Genomic DNA, 17132 nt, shown 5'->3' on the forward strand with positions numbered 1-17132 from the left:
ATATGCTGTCTCAAAATTAAAAAAGAAAAAAAAAATACTGGGGATGTGACTCAATGATCAAGTGTCCCTGGGTTCAATCCCCAGTACCAAAAAGAAAGAAAGAAAACCTTGAATTGCAGTTTCACAAATCAACATAACATGATTTGTGATATTTTTACCATGTCTTAACGTGATTTCTAATATATTTTAAAACTGACAATTGGATTTTAAAACTGAATTTTAAGCATTTATAAAAAAGTAATAATCCATCCATTAAGTGCTACTTTGGTGGACACACAGATGATAAGAATCAATTCTGGTTCTATGTAAGCTATCCATTTATTGTTTTGCCCATTTGTCAAGTGTTTCCTATGTTCCAGGTGTAATATTAAGCCCTGTACCTGCATTATTCTGCTCAAGAAGTTATAGTTAGATTAGATGAACCAAAAACATATAGACAATACAGGTTGAATATTACTGTTTTTTTTTTTTTTTTAACTCCAAAACACTGGGATCAGAAGTGTTTAAAATTTCAGAGGTTTTGGGTTTGGGAATATTTGCATGGCATTTACTGGTTGAACATTCCTAACTCATTTCAGATTTTGGATTAGGGATGGTTAACCAGTAAGTGCAACAAAAAAAATATAGGTACTTTGTCAAAAGTGAGTAAAGATTTGCAAGAAGGAGAGCTCAGTTCTGTAACTAATGGTTTAACCACACAATCCTATAGCTTCTAGTTTTTTAAGTTAGTTTTTTCAAATATTAAAATATAAAGGTGTTACATAGTATTTCTTTTTATGAGGAAGCAGTGGTTTTCTTTGTAATATGTATTTAAAATTTTTGAACTGTAAATTAATGTCAGATGCCTGTTATATATCCTAGAAACAGAAAAATAAACACCAGAATTTAACTTTGAGATCTAGCAAAGTTTCAACCATGTTGTTGAAGGAGAAAAATTTGTGAACTGAGGATGGGGACTTTTTGTACATACTTGTTATAAAATGACGTTTGCTTGGGTATGGACAGGGTGGAGACACTGGAAATATGTGAAATGTCATGAAGAGAAAGAGTAAAATCTGACTCAGGGACACTCTGAAGCATAGGCTGTCCTGGGTTGAGCACTGTGATCAGATAATCTGGCAGAGCTGGGTAGAGCCTTGGCAAGATGAAGAAATAACATCATTAGTTAAGTGAAAACAAAGATAAAAATATTACTTTGGGGATTTGTATATATGGAAAAGAGAGAGTGTATGGCATAGTAATCAGACATCTTGCCAGATGACAGTGTTTATTGGAGGACACTGTGCATCTGGCAACTTTTCTGTATTTTTAGCTAGGAAAACTCTTACATGGGAAATGTCTTAAGACCCTTCTTTTAGATAGAAGTAATATCTCAATCTGGAAGGATGACTTCCTGCTGGAGCTAAAAAGAGGAATGTGTTGTTTGGCAGCCCCCATACCCTAGGTCAGGGTTTAAGAGAAGAAAAAGTACATGCTGCTGGGAAATTATGGATACCTGTCTACTTAAAACTGTTTAAGACTTTCCACTTTGTAAGCCTGAACTCTGATTCTTGTTTTATATATGGCTTCTTTTGTATCATCTATGAATGCTCCTCCCTTTCCCTTCATATGTTTCTTACTTCTTCCTCCTGTACCTTCCTTTCCCCCTCCCCCCTTCTCCTTTTTTGGAGTCTGGGTACAGGGCCTCACACATGCTAGCAAGTGCTCTACCACTGCACTGTACCCCCACCCCTTTTTTATTGTACTTTGGGACAGGGTCTTGCTAAGTTGCCCAGGCTAGCCTCAAATTTGTGATCTTCCTGCCTCAGCCTCCTGAGTTGCTGGGATTTTAGACATGGGCTTAACTGTTTTTTGCATTTAAGATTTATGCGTGTACATGTGTGTTTTAAACTGCTGGGGTTAGAACCCAGGGCCTTGCTCTACAGCTGACTTATATGCTCAACTTCAAAAAGCCAACTGCTTCTCTCTTTTTTTTTTTTTCCCTCTTTCTTTTCCTGCAATGCTAGGGATTAAACCCAGGGACTTGCACATGGTAGGCAAGTGCACTACTGAGCTACATCCCCAGCCTTGGTTAATATTTTTTATAAACTAATGTTTGTGTGGTGTTTATTCTTTTACCCTTAGAATTGAAATACTTTCAAATAGCTTTTATAAATTTCTAATGGGGCTAGAATATAGCTTAGCAGTAGAACACTTGCCTAGCTTTTATGAAGCCCTGTGTTCAATCCCCAGTACCCTAAAAACAAGCAAAAGAATAAAACATTCTAATATATAAAATATGATAAATATTCATTAAATGGTTATTGTTAATGATTAATAAATTTTCAGGATTAAATTTAAGTACGAAGGTAGATTAAGTAGCCTCCAGTTTTTTTCCACTGACCTGTTCCTACTGATGATAATAATAGCCAGCATTTTTTTTTTTTAGTATTACTAAATGTTAGGTACCATGAGAAGTAATTTATAAGTTCATTTGTTCTTTTTTCTTTCTTTCTGATTTTTAATTTTCACAGCACTCTGTGAAATAATGCTTTTATTACCTCCATTTTACAGATGAGGAAATTGAGGTTTAGGGAGAATAAGTTTTGTTTATTTAGGAATATTACACTGAAGGGGTGCAAATAATTCAGATAAAATCACAGTCAAAGAAGAAATGCCTAAAAGAGCTACTTGATTTCCTTCCTGTCTTTATCCATGTCCTCAGTTTGAAGTATCTGTTGAAGAACTATTTTGCTTCTAGTAACTTTGACTTTTACATAAAAACAGGTTCTATAACCTTGTTTTACTTGTGTCAGGCGATAGTGTCAAACCATTCCTTAGTGTGTTCTCAGCTCGAAAACTACCAAACAGGTTTATCCCATTAAGCATTGTTGGGAGTTGGTTAGCTTTCTGGAGATGGAATTTGTCAACCCGATAAACCAGCTCTTATAATAGCATCATCTGATACAGAATTAGAAATAATTCTGCCAGTCATACTTGTGGATTTGACTCAAAAAGTGTGTTTTATTCACATCCCTGTTTGTTCAATATAAAAATTTAGACAACTGAAATCTATACCCCCACCCCTGCAACCTCTCATCTCTCTCTCTCTCTCTCTTTTTTTTTGCATGCCAGAGATCAAAGCCTGGGTCTTATGTGTGCTAGGCAAGCACTTTAACACTGAGCTATTTTTGAGATTTAAAATCTTGGTTGTAAGAATTAAAAAAACAAAAACCCAAGATAGTCCCCCCACTGCTCCTACCTCTAAGCTATATCCTCAGTCCAAAGTTCTTTTTCTCTAAGGAGCATATAAAGAAATTGCTAGAAAATATAAAATAGTGATGGGACTTATGTGTTTTAATTTTGACTAATGTCTTTTTGGAGATACCCACTTCCCATTTGGTGTCCCATGTGAATGCTTTCAGTACTATAACTGTGTCACCCTTTACAAATTTTTGTATGTGTTTTGAAGTGGAATCGTAGAGAAGCTACTCTTCTGATGTTTTTCTTGCAAGTTTTAAGTCTAATTTTACTTTTCTGGATAGACAAAAACCTCTTTATAGGCACCTTTGTCCTTCCTTTCCTTTACCTCCTCTGAGGTGTGGTGGGCCTCTAAGCAGAGTAGGAAGAGGGGAGAGGCAAATAGTATGGGAGAAGAAATTGGAATGATGCTGTGTTTTCCTTTTCATTGGGGTATTAGAATATTTCCAAGGGACAAACAGAAGATAGGCACTCTATTTGGGAGTAGTCTTTTGCACTTGTTTCTTTTAAAGTTGTGTCCCAAGTCCCCAAGTGACTCACTTGACACCAAAGTGTAACAACTCATCCCCCATATCCCTTCCAGAGCAACAGATTTAATTATTTTCAACCTCTAAATGTTAATTGAATGAATAGAAACCTCGTGAAGGACCTAGGAGAATTTTGCAAAAGTTAGAATTGGGCTGATTTGGGTTCTGCTTTTGCTCAGTTGTTTTCAGGGCATGAGAACTCCAGTAATTTATGCTATTTCAAGGAAAAGAGATTAAAAGTAATGCCAGTAAGGTAGAGACAATGCATTGCTTGGTCAGGGAAGAAAAACAATAGAACTGCCCTTTGACTTTCCTATAGGAAGCAGAAGGTCTGTAAACTTTGTAGAGTTAGGGGGCCTATATTCAAATGCAAGGCTTGTTAAAAAAAAAAAAAAAAAAAAAAAACCTCTGTTCCAAGTAGCTACCTGAAGTCCTTGTTTGGTACCTTTTTAAGATTTGCTCTCCTACATATGATGCTTTAAGAATAGGTCTGGGACTGACTGTGTCCCATACTCAGCTCTCTCTGAATTTATCTTTTCATTAATACCCTGTTACACATGTGTGCTATGTTTTGTTTTTTTTTTTTCTCTTTTTTGTGGTACTGGGGATTGAACCCAGGGGCATTCTACCACTAAGCTAGGTCCCCAGCCCTTTTTATTTTTATTTTAAATCAGGATTTCATTAGCTCAGGCTGGCCTTGAGCTTACTATCCTCCTTCATCAGCCTCCCAAATTGCTGGGATTATAGGTATGTACCACCTGTGCCTTGGCTCCAACTTTGCATCTGTTTTTCCTGTTAAGTTTTTCTAATACTGGACAAATTGCTCTTTTTTAGTATCTCCCTTAGTTGCAATCAGTTGGCAAATACTGCTGCCAGATTTTTGACTGGAGCGCTCCTAAAAATTCGTTAAAATTTAAATTGTCATAATCTGATCTCATTTATCTACTTTAGTGAGGCATCTGCTGTAGTGATTGTTGTTACTGGGTCTGTCATTTTACCTAGGCAGAACCCCCTGAGTATTAGTTGTATAATTTATGGAAGTGCTTTGCTGATCTCTGTTTTAGTCCCTTAGCCCATGTGCTCTTTTTCATTGCAGATGAACAGGAGGCATTGGACTCGATCATGAAGGACCTGGTGGCCCTCCAGATGAGCCGACGTCCCCGTGTGTCTGGATATGAGACCATGAAGAACAAGGACACGGGTCACCCAAATAGGCAGGTATGTGTGGCCTTAACAGATTTGTTGGAGAGGGATTTTTCCAATGGGAAATATTTGATAAGTTAAGGCCACTCTACTAACAGCCTTGAATTCTGTGGTCCTTTCCCTTCACAGTCTGTTAAATGGTAAATGATATATATCAACCAGATGTGAGTCTATGACCTGAAGTTCCAGAGCCTTGTGCATAGCATTTCATTTATAAAGAATAAAAATAGCTGGGTGCAGTGATGCACATCTGTAATCCCAGTGGCTTGGGAGACTGAGGCAGGAGGATCTTGAGTTCAAAGCCAGCCTCAGTAATGGCAAGACACTAAGCAACTTAGTGAGACCCTGTCTTAAATAAAATACAGCTGGGGATGTGGCTCAGTGGTTGAGTGCCCCTGAGTTCAATCCCCAGTACCAAAAAAAAAAAAAAAANTATGCTTTATGAGTTAGGTAAACTAAAAAAAAAAAAAAAAAAAAAAATGAAAATAATTATTTTACTTATTATGGGGAGAGTATTCATACAATTTTTTTCCTTTACTGATTATTTGGCCTTAGTTCAGATTCATGCTTCCTAACTCAGAAGTATTTTAGAGTATACCTTAGAGTATGTATTCAGAGAAAATTAATTTTATGTAAAACATAATTAGGAAGGGAAATTTCATTCAAATGTTACATAAGTACTTGGGACACTGAGCCAGGAAGATGGCAAGTTCAAGGATAGCCTCTGCAACTAGCAAGACCCTATTTCAAAATAAAAGGACTGAGGATGTATCTCAGTGGTAGAGTACCCCTTGGTTCAATCCACAGTACCCCAGAAAATAAATTAAATTTTTTTTAAATTTAAAAATGCCACATAATATATTCTAAAGGCAACAATGAATGACTTGTTGTTGTTATTATTTATAGTTGTTTCCTATTATTGACTCATAATATATTTTTGAGATAATATTTGTTTTATTGAGAGTCCTGTGCTTCTTCAGAAAAACATTGCCTATTTTTGTTAACATTTAAACCTGTGTGCTGTTGGGAATCTTCTCACCTCTAGTGTCATCTAGTGTCATCTATTGTCCTATTTCCTGGGTACTTTGGCCTGCGGAGAGGAATGAATGGATGGGGAGCTTTCCTCCCTAGTGCGTATCACCAGTGCTGTATCTGATGGTGTTGCACATGTTTGATGAAAATTTGTCCATGATATCCATTCTTTCATGATCTAACCTCTTCTCTCATTTGCATCTTGTCTACCAAGTCTTCAGAAGTATCCTTGGTTCCTAGAGAAAGCATAAGCATAAGGCTCTAGGATTTTTTCTATCTGTGGTCTTGCCTCCTAGAGTATTTCCTGCCTTTAGGAATTCTAAGGGCCCCCCCCCACCCCCGGGGGGAGGTGGAGAGGATTATTTTTGTTCCATATTATTAATGGAGAGATCACTTTAGAAAGCTTTCATTGTAATTATCTTACAGAACTGAGCTAGGAACAGATTAGGACCCATTCTTCTAATATTTTCATACATTATTCTGTCTAATTGTGTGGGTTCTCCTTGTTGTAACTTATTTGTATTCAAAGCCACTTTTGGAAGGAGCATTTTACCAGAATTGAGTTCCCTCCCCCAGGCTTGAGCCTAATGACCTCACTTTCCTTCCTGTCTTCCTATGTGGAGTTTGCCTGCGAACACTGCTCCAGTTAGCTGATCTTTTTCCATACTGAACTATGGGCGTAGATATCAGTTAGTGGGTGAAAAGGGGAAGCTGTTTTGAGCTGGAAGACCCATATGGACTGAGGGAAAAGGGAGTGAAGTAGTCCCTGATAGTTCCTTAACAGGAATTACCTTTTAGGAATCATTCTGTTTAGAGGCTAAAAGCTATTATAAAAGAAATCTTGATTTTTTTTTCCCCCTATGTCTGCTGTTATGTTATTGGAGTGAAGTCAGTGGTTGGGAAAGTTGTATAAAGAATTGACTATTTTTTAGAAATTAATCTTCATGGGTACTGGCTCTTTGCACCTATAATTTACTTGAGTAATGTCACATTTTTTTTCTGTTATGTGGAGGATGCAAATCATTAACCTCAGTTTTTTTGTTTTTAAAGAAAAAACACAACAGCAGCAGCTCAGCCCTTCTGAACAGCCCCACAGTAACAACAAGCTCATGTGCAGGGGCCAGTGAGAAAAAGACATTTTTGGTAAGGACCTGTATTACCTGTTAAAGCTGAAATGTGCTTTTAAATTTGCTATTCATTCTAAAAGAGTGAAATTCATTTCCCAGATAAGTTGTTTTAGTGAATTTGTAGGGACCATTGGTTCCATGTTCTGTGCCTCTAATCATTTCTCACAACAGTATTCATAAACAGCCTCTCTCAGTACTAATAAACTTCCTGTGATGACAGAAATGCTTTAATATTTGTGCTGTCCAATATGGTAGCCACTAGCCACATGTTCTGTTGAGCAACTGACGAACTAAGTTTTAAATTTTACTTATTTTTAATTAAGTTAAATAGTCACATGTGGCTGGTGATTATTTGAGAGTAAAACTTTACATACTATGTAAAGTATTGTTGATTTTTTAAAAAGGAAATTAAGTCTGTGCTTAGAGATGGTAGAGATTCATTGGTGCCTTCCATATTTCTACACAGGTCATGAGTTTCTATAAATTATTATAAGTTCATCAATGGGAATCCTATCTAATGAAATTCTATTCTTTGGAGAATGTGAAGCTGTGACTCTAACATGACTGTTTTTGAAATTAAAGCTCAAGTTTTTATGCAATATTAGGTAAAAATCCAAAAAGTGTCAAGATGACTTTTCCCTTTAAGTCAAGGATGTAGAATGATCTCTTCTGGGAAGCCTAGTAGCTTTTCACCAGGAGAGATAGTCTTCAAAAATCTTTAAAAAAAATTTTTTTTTAGTTGTAGATAGACCTTTATTTATTCATACGTGGTGCTGAGAATCGAACCCAGTGCCTCACACGTGCCAGGCAAGTACGCCACCACTGAGCCACAACCTCAGCCCCTTCAAAAATCTTGAAAGCAGAAAGACAGTGCATTTATAAAAGAGAGAAGGTGAAATGGGGGTGAGGGGAAATGCATGGGGGAGAAGTATTGACAGTTTACAATTTAGTGTAATGAAAATCACGGGGGTGGGGAGTAGGGGGAAGCTGGGGTTGTGGCTCAGCGGTAGAGCGCTCGCCTAGCACATGTAAGGCTCTGGGTTTGATCCTCAGCACCACATAAAAAATAAAATAAAGGTGTATATACATATTAAAAAAAAACTACCTGGAAAGTGGACTTGGGACTTTACAATTTACAGAGTAAATTAATGTTTGTTATTGTTGTTTATTGTTAGTTTAGGCTTAGGATAGGATGAAATAGCTTTTTTCATTACAAATTTTTTGCCAGAATGTCCATGCTTAAGAAGAAAGAGGAATGAAAAATCACTGCCTAATTTAAAGAGCTAAGAGATGCCAAACTGGGCTAAGAAATGTCAAATTGGGCTAAGGATTCAAATTGCAGAATTGCAGTTGAAGGTAACCAAGTATTTTGGCTAGTGGGAAAGGTTGTTTATTCATGAGTGGAATGATGTTGGCAGAAGCAAACAGCTCTTCAGTGTGCAAATGGCAGTGCTGGTTACAAGGCCAAGTTGAGACTGGCACAGCCTCATGGGGCTCAAGCTTGGCACGGCAAAGAAAATCAGAGGAGGTAGGTTCATTGATAGAAATGTTTGGGGGCTGAGGCCTGGAAGAACTGGGAAACCTAACTCAATATCTCTGACTGGCAGGACTTAAGACATCCTCTTAAGTAAATGGGGTTGGTAACTAATTGAAAAAGAATGTGTCTGAGAACAAATAAACATTCTGAGCCACTATAGAAGTACTGTGGGCAACGAGATGCTCAGCTGTGAACGATTGGCCGGGAGGCTAGATTTGTGTTCTCTTTATTCTCTCTTCTATACATTAGGTCCCTGGAAGCCTACAGCATGGTTAGAGCTGGCTGAATATCTTAGGTGTATGGCATATCAGGTGTGATTGGCGCCTGTGGATGGTTTTGCAGGTCATGATATGTAAAATTCTCTCAGCTGGTATCCACTCACAGTGAGTACTCGCTGCCAGCTCAGTGGAGTAAAGAGAGCACTGGCCTAGAAGTCATAGAATTGTTAATCATCTGTTAACAAAGGATTTTACGATTTACTGAGTACTTTCTACAATGATAGTTAACAACATCAGCAGTTGTAAACATGTATAATATTTTAATGTTTACAGAACTTTTTATTTTATTTTTTTATTTTTAGTTGTTGATGGACCTTTATTTATTTTTATGTGGTGCTGAGAATTGAACCCAGCGCCTCACACATGCTAGGCAAGTGCTCTACCACTGTGCTACAACCTCACCCCATACAGAACTTTTACACAAAGATAATTGAGTAGAACCAGGTAACAAACACAGATCTTCTGACTCTTAGTCACATTAATTTTACCAAATTTAAGTTATATAACCTTTTGGAACCTCAGTTTTTCCATCTGATATATAGACATAGTATCATATTGTGTTTACCTCATAAAGTTGTAGGTAACATGGACAGAATGTATTTTGTACATTTTATTTATTTTTTTATTTTTTAATTTTTTTTACAATTCAACAAAGCAGAATAACATGTTTATTATTTTAAGTTTTATATATAACTACCCCAAACATTAACAAATGGCTAAAATAATGTCTTTAAAAAGAATAGGGTTAATGAGGAGTAGGGTATCTATTGTTCTATATCCTGACTTTCTCTGTATTACGGATTAGTAATTATGTGCAAAATTAACTTGATAATAAAATTTCAAAAATATTAATTTGAAGATTTTTAGCAAAGATTTCCAAATTACATAAATGACTTCTTTGATCAACTTTTTACTTTTCATAGTCATTCTCACCCCAGTTTTTTTGTGTGTGTGTGTTTTTACTTTATTTATTTATTTATTTATTTATTTTTTATTTTTTTTTATTGTTGGTTGTTCAAAACATTACATAGTTCTTGATATATCATATTTCACACTTTGATTCAAGTGGGTTATGAACTCCCATTTTTACCCCGTATACAGATTGCAGAATCACATCAGTTACACATCCATTGATTTACATATTGCCATACTAGTGTCTGTTGTATTCTGCTGCCTTTCCTATCCTCTACTATCCCCACCCCCTCCCCTCCCCTCCCCTCTTCTCTCTCTGCCCCCTCTACTGTCATTCATTTGTCCCCCTTGTATTATTTTTCCCTTTCCCCTCACTTCCTCTTGTATGTACTTTTGTATAACCCTGAGGGTCTCCTTCCATTTCCATGCAATTTCCCTTCTCTCTCCCTTTCCCTCCCACCTCTCATCCCTGTTTAATGTTAATCTTCTTCTCATGCTCTTCGTCCCTACTCTGTTCTTAGTTACTCTCCTTATATCAAAGAAGACATTTGGCATTTGTTTTTTAGGGATTGGCTAGCTTCACTTAGCATAATCTGCTCTAGTGCCATCCATTTCCCTGCAAATTCTATGATTTTGTCATTTTTTAATGCAGAGTAATACTCCATTGTGTATAAGTGTTTTTACTTTCTTATCATGTAACATTCATTAACATTCTGCCCCTTATTGTTAGTTATTTATTCAAATATCCTTTCACTTTATTCTCTGCATATCCTTACAAGTCACAAAAAGTATATTTATAATCTTCTGCGCCATATAAAATGAATACCCAGTTAAATGAGTAGTTGATTATAAAGTAAATCATATTCTAAAGCTTTGTGAAAATTTTGAACAGTGTGCTTATCGCGTATCATTTGAAATTTATATGGTTTCAACAGAGATGAGTAAGATTTTAATATGGGAAAATTTGCATTTTTAGAAAACCTCTATGTGGCACCTTTTAAACTACATCCATAAAAACCATGTGAAATAGTAAGTTCATGGCAATAAAGTAGTGACATTCAGTTGTCTGATTTACTCTCTTTTATCGAAATCAACTGAAGAAAATTGATAATTTCACTTGTCATTTTATTTTTTTTTATTTATTTTTTTATTTTTTTAATTTTTTATTGTTAGCTGTTCAAAACATTACATAGTTCTTGATTATTTTGTACATTTTAAAACAAACATATAAATGTGAAGTTGTAGCTGGGTGGTGTGGAACACGCCTATAATCCCAATGGCTTGGGAGGCCGGGACAGGAGGATCTTGAGTTCAAAGCCAGCCTCAACAGTGGTGAGGCGCTAAGCAACTCAGTGAGACCCTGTCTCTAAATAAAATACAAAATAGGACTGGGGATGTGGCTCAGTGGTCAAGTGCCCCTGAGATCAATCCCTGGTACCAAAAAAGTATAAATGTGAAATTGTAGTGATTACATGACTTCTATTATGTTCTAGTTCTGTAGGTGTGAACTTTGGGGAAACAGTTTCTAAACCAAAACTATGCATACTGTTTTGGAACTGAAAGTTCTAAGTTTTTCTACCTTTATTGAATTGTCATTATCAATTATTTGATTGATGGCCTTGTGCAAACTTCTGGATCTAGTCCAATTTTAGAAAACTCCAGTAAAGGAAGAAATAGAATCTTTATTTCCATGATTCTGATTTCCCTTGAATCTTATCAAGATGGCAGGTAGATGCTCCATCAGAGCCCAGAGTCTGGATCTGACTCTCTAGATAGTCCACTAGCGGGTCCTTCTGAATGGAAAAGCTGCCTTTTTTGTGGCAGAAGTAAGCAGGGCAGACCCTTGGCTATCAGTTCTACAGGAAGAGAATTCCAGGAGCTGTTCCTCTAACAGGGTCGATGATTAAGCAGACTGCCTTTTGCTTTTACCATGATAGATCTGGCTCTTCAGGACTTCCCTTCTCTTTCAAGGGTTGTTGATAAGACGGCTGGCCAGTTTGAAAATAAGACATAGCAGCACACAGCCTGGTGTTTTTTTTGTTTTTGTTTTTGTTTTTTTTTTGTTGTTATAAGGTTGGTTTATAATCATCTCTTCTGCTGATCTCTTCTGACTTTTCTGAGTTACATATACAAATAAAATTTTTATTTTTGTTGCCCTTTTCTTTCATTTATTTACAATCTCTGGCAAAATAAGGACTTCAGTTCCAAAGATGGGGGAAGCCATCAAAGGTATTCAGCAAATACAGGAAGAGGGAGCAATACAGAATCAGAGAGAGGATAAGACAAATAATGACTAACCGAGATCTTTGCCAGAACAAACTAGTTCACAAACCTTTGTTTAATAAACAGTGATTTTTTTTTTCTGGATTCTCAAGAGTTTTTTTGGATTACATGTTCACATATCAGTCCAGACTTTGAGAAATTTGCGTCTTCGTAAATTTGGTGTTACCGGTGACATCCATTGCCCCTGCTGCTTCCTGAATCTGTAGCTCAACTTTGAGGCCTGCCCTGTCCCTTTTCAGAGTGTGACCCTCACTGTTACCCTTACTGATTAACTGGTGAACAGGGGACTTGAATTTCCTAAACCTGAATCGTTATACTAATTTTCTCCCTTTTTTTGGGGGGGGGTTGTTTGTGGGGGGATACTGGGGATTTAACCCAGGGTTGATTTACCCCCCTGAGCTACCTCTCCAGTCCCTTTTATTTTTTATTTTGAGGCAGTCTCACTAAGTTGCTGAGGGTTTCACTGAGTTGCTAAGTTTGCCCTCCAAACTCTTCCCAGTGCCTCTCGAGTTACTGGGTAATAGTTATGCACTACTCTGCCAGCTCCAGAACATTTTTTCTCAGCTATGGCACCTCTATTAAATTTAACATATGAGTATAGTCCAGCTTCCTAAACACATAAAAGAAATGTAAGTTATAGTCCCTGAACCCTAGGATTTATGCATTCTTACTGGGAAATGAAGAATACATAGAAGAAAGGCAGGAAGACAGGCAGGAAGGAAGGAAGGCAGGCAGGCAAGAAGGAAGGAGAGCAAGCTGGAAGGAAGGAAGGCAGAAAGGAAGGCAGGCAAGAAGGAAGGCAGGCAGACAGGAAGGAGGGAAAACTACTGTAGTGTATGACTGTACCTAATCAATTATATGGTCCCAAAAATGAGTGCTATGGGAAACCAGGAAAGTGAAAGGTGTAAACTTGAGCCAGAAGAGCTATGGAGTCATTTCATATGGAGGTGGCACTTGAACCAGTCTGCAAAGGTTGTGTAACAGTTAGGTGGAAAGAAGGAAGAGTGGCACTCTAGGTCAGGAAACAGTTTGTTAGAGGCTAGAGGAAGGAATAAATATGGCAAATTTCAGAAAATAGAGTGAGCATTGACTGGCTTGAGGGGAGAGTTCCTTAGAGAACAAATAATATGCAGTGGTTAGGTAAACAGAATGAGTGTAAATCCCAGAGGATTTCAAATGGTGGTGGAGGATTTAAACTTTATTTCATAGTTGTGGGTATCACTGACTATTATTTGAACAAGGAAGGGACACCATGAAAGAGGTGATTAAGATAGTTGGGGCCAGGTATGATGGCACATGCCTGTAATCTCAGTGTCTTGGGAGGCTGAGGTGGGAGGATGGTGAGTTCAAAACTTAGTGTGGCCCTAAGCAACTTAGTGAAACCTTGTCTCTAAAATACATAAAGGGCTGGAGATGTGGCTCAGGTTAAGCACACCTGGGTTCAATTACTGGTACAAACAGAAGATACTTGGAACTGTAGAGGAAATGTAGAATGGGTAAGAAGTGGGGAACTGAGAAGCACAGAGGTAGCCTTCAGAATCCAGTATCAAGAGGTGACGTCAGAAAGAATGGGAAGCAGAATCTCTTATCAAAGTCTTTTTTTTTTTTAAGAGAGAGAGAGAGAATTTTTTAAAATATTTATATTTTTTTAATATTTATTTTTTAGTTTTCGGTGGACACAACATCTTTGTATGTGGTGCTGAGGATCGAACCCTGGTTGCACGCATTCCAGGCGAGCGCGCACCGCTTGAGCCACATCCCCAGCCCTCTTATCAAAGTCTTTTGAAGGGAGAAATTGGAAATTGCTATCTGTCTGTGAGCAGGGAAAGGAAGGAAAGGCTCAAATAGAACCCAGGTTTAGCTGAGAGAACAGAAGTACCAACTTAGAAATAGTGATACTGAGAAGGGAGATTCATTTAAGAGGGTAGTTGATGTAGACATATGTGGCTAGGTTAAGTGTGAGATTGCAGTGGGGAGAAAAACTGAGAGAGTGTGATGGGTGTGTGTGTGTGTGTGCATGTGTGTGTGTGTGTGCTTGCACATGTGCGCTAATTTTTGCAGGTCTACAGTATCTTTTTTTTTAATATTTATTTTTTAGGTGTAGATGGATACAACACAATACCTTTATGTGGTGCTGAGGATCGAACCCAGGCCCCGCCCGTTCTAGGGGAGCGCTCTACCGCTGAGCCACAATCCCAGCCCCTACAGTATCTTTTTTTAATATTTATTTTTTAATTGTAGTTGGACACAATACTTTTATTTATTTTTAGTGGTGCTGAGGATCAAACTCAGGGCCTTACACAGTGCTAGGTGGATACTCTGTTGCTGAGCCACAACCCCAGCCCCTCCACAGTATCTTATCTGCAATTCTGAAATGCGGAGAGTTCTGCAAACTGAAGGGTTTTTGTTTTTTAATTTCAAGCAAACTCATTTGGGAACAAAACTTGCCTGAGTGGATGCAGGGCTATTTATAATCTTTCTCTATTCCACTTATTATGAATATTCATATTTTTCACTGCAAAAATTAGAATAACTTAGATAAATAGTTTGTATTGTGTAACAAATGAACTATGAATCTCAGTGACTTAACATAATATGGCCAGTATGAGGAGGGAGAGGAAAGTGTTCCCCACAGTAACTTAGCAATTTGAGTTGAGAGGGTCCCTGCTGTCTTGGGATGTTAGACTGCCAGGAAAGAGTATAGAACTCAATTCTGTTTCTAGCTCTTGGTCAGAAATAGGCACAGTGTCCTAAACTAACTTTAGGAAATGCACAAGAATGTAGGAAATACTTAAGAGCATTCTGCCTCTCCAGTGGGAGTGCTGCCCGCCACTGACCCAGGGATGGGGGAGGTATCATGTGGTATGCAGAGTACACACCATATTAGTTCTCTAAGTCCTAAATGTGCATTTGGAAACACTTTGGCTGCAAGGATTTTGGCTAAAGGATAGTGGACCTTTCTTAGTTCTTAAGTATCAGGTACTATTCTAATTTGTATAATTGTGTAATTTAATTCTTTTGATAAATCTACATAAAAATACATGCTCTCATGATTCTTACTTTTCAGATGAAGAAATTGAGTCACAGAGAGGTTAAGTAATAAGTTAAAGGTCATACAAACTAGAGCCAGCATTTAAAGCAGGTGGTTTGACTCCACTGCTACATTTTAATAACTGCATATCTGCCTCAAATACATGGTAGGCAAATAAAGCTTTGATTCACAGATTGGGGCTGGACATAGAGATTTGAGAGTCTTTTATTTATAGGTTGACTTGATGAAATTTATCCCTACTGAGAAGAAAGTTGAGTAAAGAGGGAGAAAGCCAGAAACTGAAGATTTGAAGATTCATGGTCACATGGTGAGAGGGGTGAGAGAGGGCACGAAGAAGAGGAAACAGCAAAGAAGCAGAAGTAGTTAGTGTGTTAGGGGTTAGAGTGGTAGCAGGTTCCCAGAGGAAGAGTTGGCCACCAATGTAAAATACCCCAGAGAGGTTAAGGAGAATGGTTGGCAGGAAGGAATTGAACTAAGTTACCTTTATCTGAACCTTCTTTATCCATATTGTCAGCCTGACAGGAGAAACAGATTTAGGAATTTGGCAGATTTGGGTACACCATGTCATACATGGAAACCTGCATCTTGCTCTGGGATGGCTGTGGTATCATTAGACAAGGAATCTTTGTTTACACTATTTGCTAGTCACAGCCTTGGTTAGGCTGGAGTAGGAGTGATTTGTGGTTTGGAGCAAAAGTTTAATTCTCTCTCTCACTCTTTATTTTTGTACCAGGGATTGAACCCCAGGGACAATTAACCACTGAGCCACATCTCCAGCCCTTTTTTATATTTTATTTAGAGACAGAGTCTCACTGAGTTGCTTATGACCTCACTAACTTACTGAGGCTGACTTTGAACTCATGATCCTCCTGCTTCAGCCTCTTGAGCTCCTGGATTACAGGCATGCAACATCATGCTGGGCTTAATTCCCTTTCTAACTAACCTCATGTAGAAGCAATGCCCAAGTTATGACCCATAATGAAATAAATTTAGTTCCTTCAGTCCTATAAAGGAACTGAAGAGGTTCTTTCATATGTATGTCTAAATATATTATTGTTCCAGTTTAAGCATGAGAGCTATTATTATGTCTTTTTTAAACTATCATCTTGTAAAATGAAAAAAAGAAGTAGATAAAAATCAACAAAAAACCTGAGGAAATCTGAATGAACTGTGAACTTAGTTAATACACGAATATTCGTTAATTAACTGTAACAAAAGGAAATGTGCCATACTAGCATAAAATGTTATTAAGGAAAGCTTAATGTGGGGGGAGAGGAATATATGGGAAGTCTGCTTTATCTGCTCAATTTTTCTATAGATCTAAAACTGTTTAAAAACATCTATTCATTAAAAAATAATAATAATGAGAGCTACATCAAGGTATGCCAGGCTATAGGCAGAATTGGTGTAAGGATATGGTAATCCACCTTCAGGGGAAGACAGGTGAGCACTGAGGATACTTCAGAATCCATTGTGGGAATAGAGTGAAGCATGCCAGGGTGGACCATGCTTTGGAGGGATTGAACTCAGGGGCACTCAACCATTGTGCCACATCCCCAGCCATATTTTGCATTTTATTTAGAGACAGGGTCTCACTGAGTTACTTAGTGCCTCACCCTTGCTGAGTCTGTCTTTAACTCGAGATCCTCCCATCTCAGCCTCTCGAGCCGCAGGGATTATAGGTGTGTGCCACTGCACCAGCTTGAAGGTAACTTTTGTTATGGCAGCCCCTTAGCTTTTCAGGGAAGAAGAAAAGAAGACCATGAAAAAACTGCTATCACTAATATAAATCTTGAATTCATATGGTAACTCCTCCACAGCACTGCTCCATCTTCTGGCTTTTATTTATATGTGTGTGTGTGTGCGTGTGTGTGTGTGTGTGTGTGTGTGTGTATATATATATATATATATATATATATATATATATATATATATATATGC

The 17132-nt window shown here is 37.6% G+C and overlaps 1 protein-coding gene across 2 annotated transcripts in view; it reads left to right on the top strand.

The window, feature by feature from the left end:
* Window positions 1-17132, top strand: part of Map3k3 (mitogen-activated protein kinase kinase kinase 3) — a 74387-nt gene that overhangs the window by 7620 nt on the left and 49635 nt on the right. Inside the window, exons 2-3 of one of the 2 annotated variants that reach the window (XM_015504794.2) lie at window positions 4864-4985; window positions 7053-7145. In XM_015504794.2, coding sequence (XP_015360280.2) covers window positions 4864-4985; window positions 7053-7145 — 215 coding nt within the window. The remainder of the gene's footprint in view (window positions 1-4863; window positions 4986-7052; window positions 7146-17132) is intronic. The other variant, XM_048798134.1, reaches the window with a different exon arrangement.

Source organism: Marmota marmota, unplaced genomic scaffold, assembly GCF_001458135.2.
Source record: "Marmota marmota marmota unplaced genomic scaffold, marMar, whole genome shotgun sequence".
In the NCBI taxonomy this organism is placed as follows: domain Eukaryota; kingdom Metazoa; phylum Chordata; class Mammalia; order Rodentia; family Sciuridae; genus Marmota; species Marmota marmota.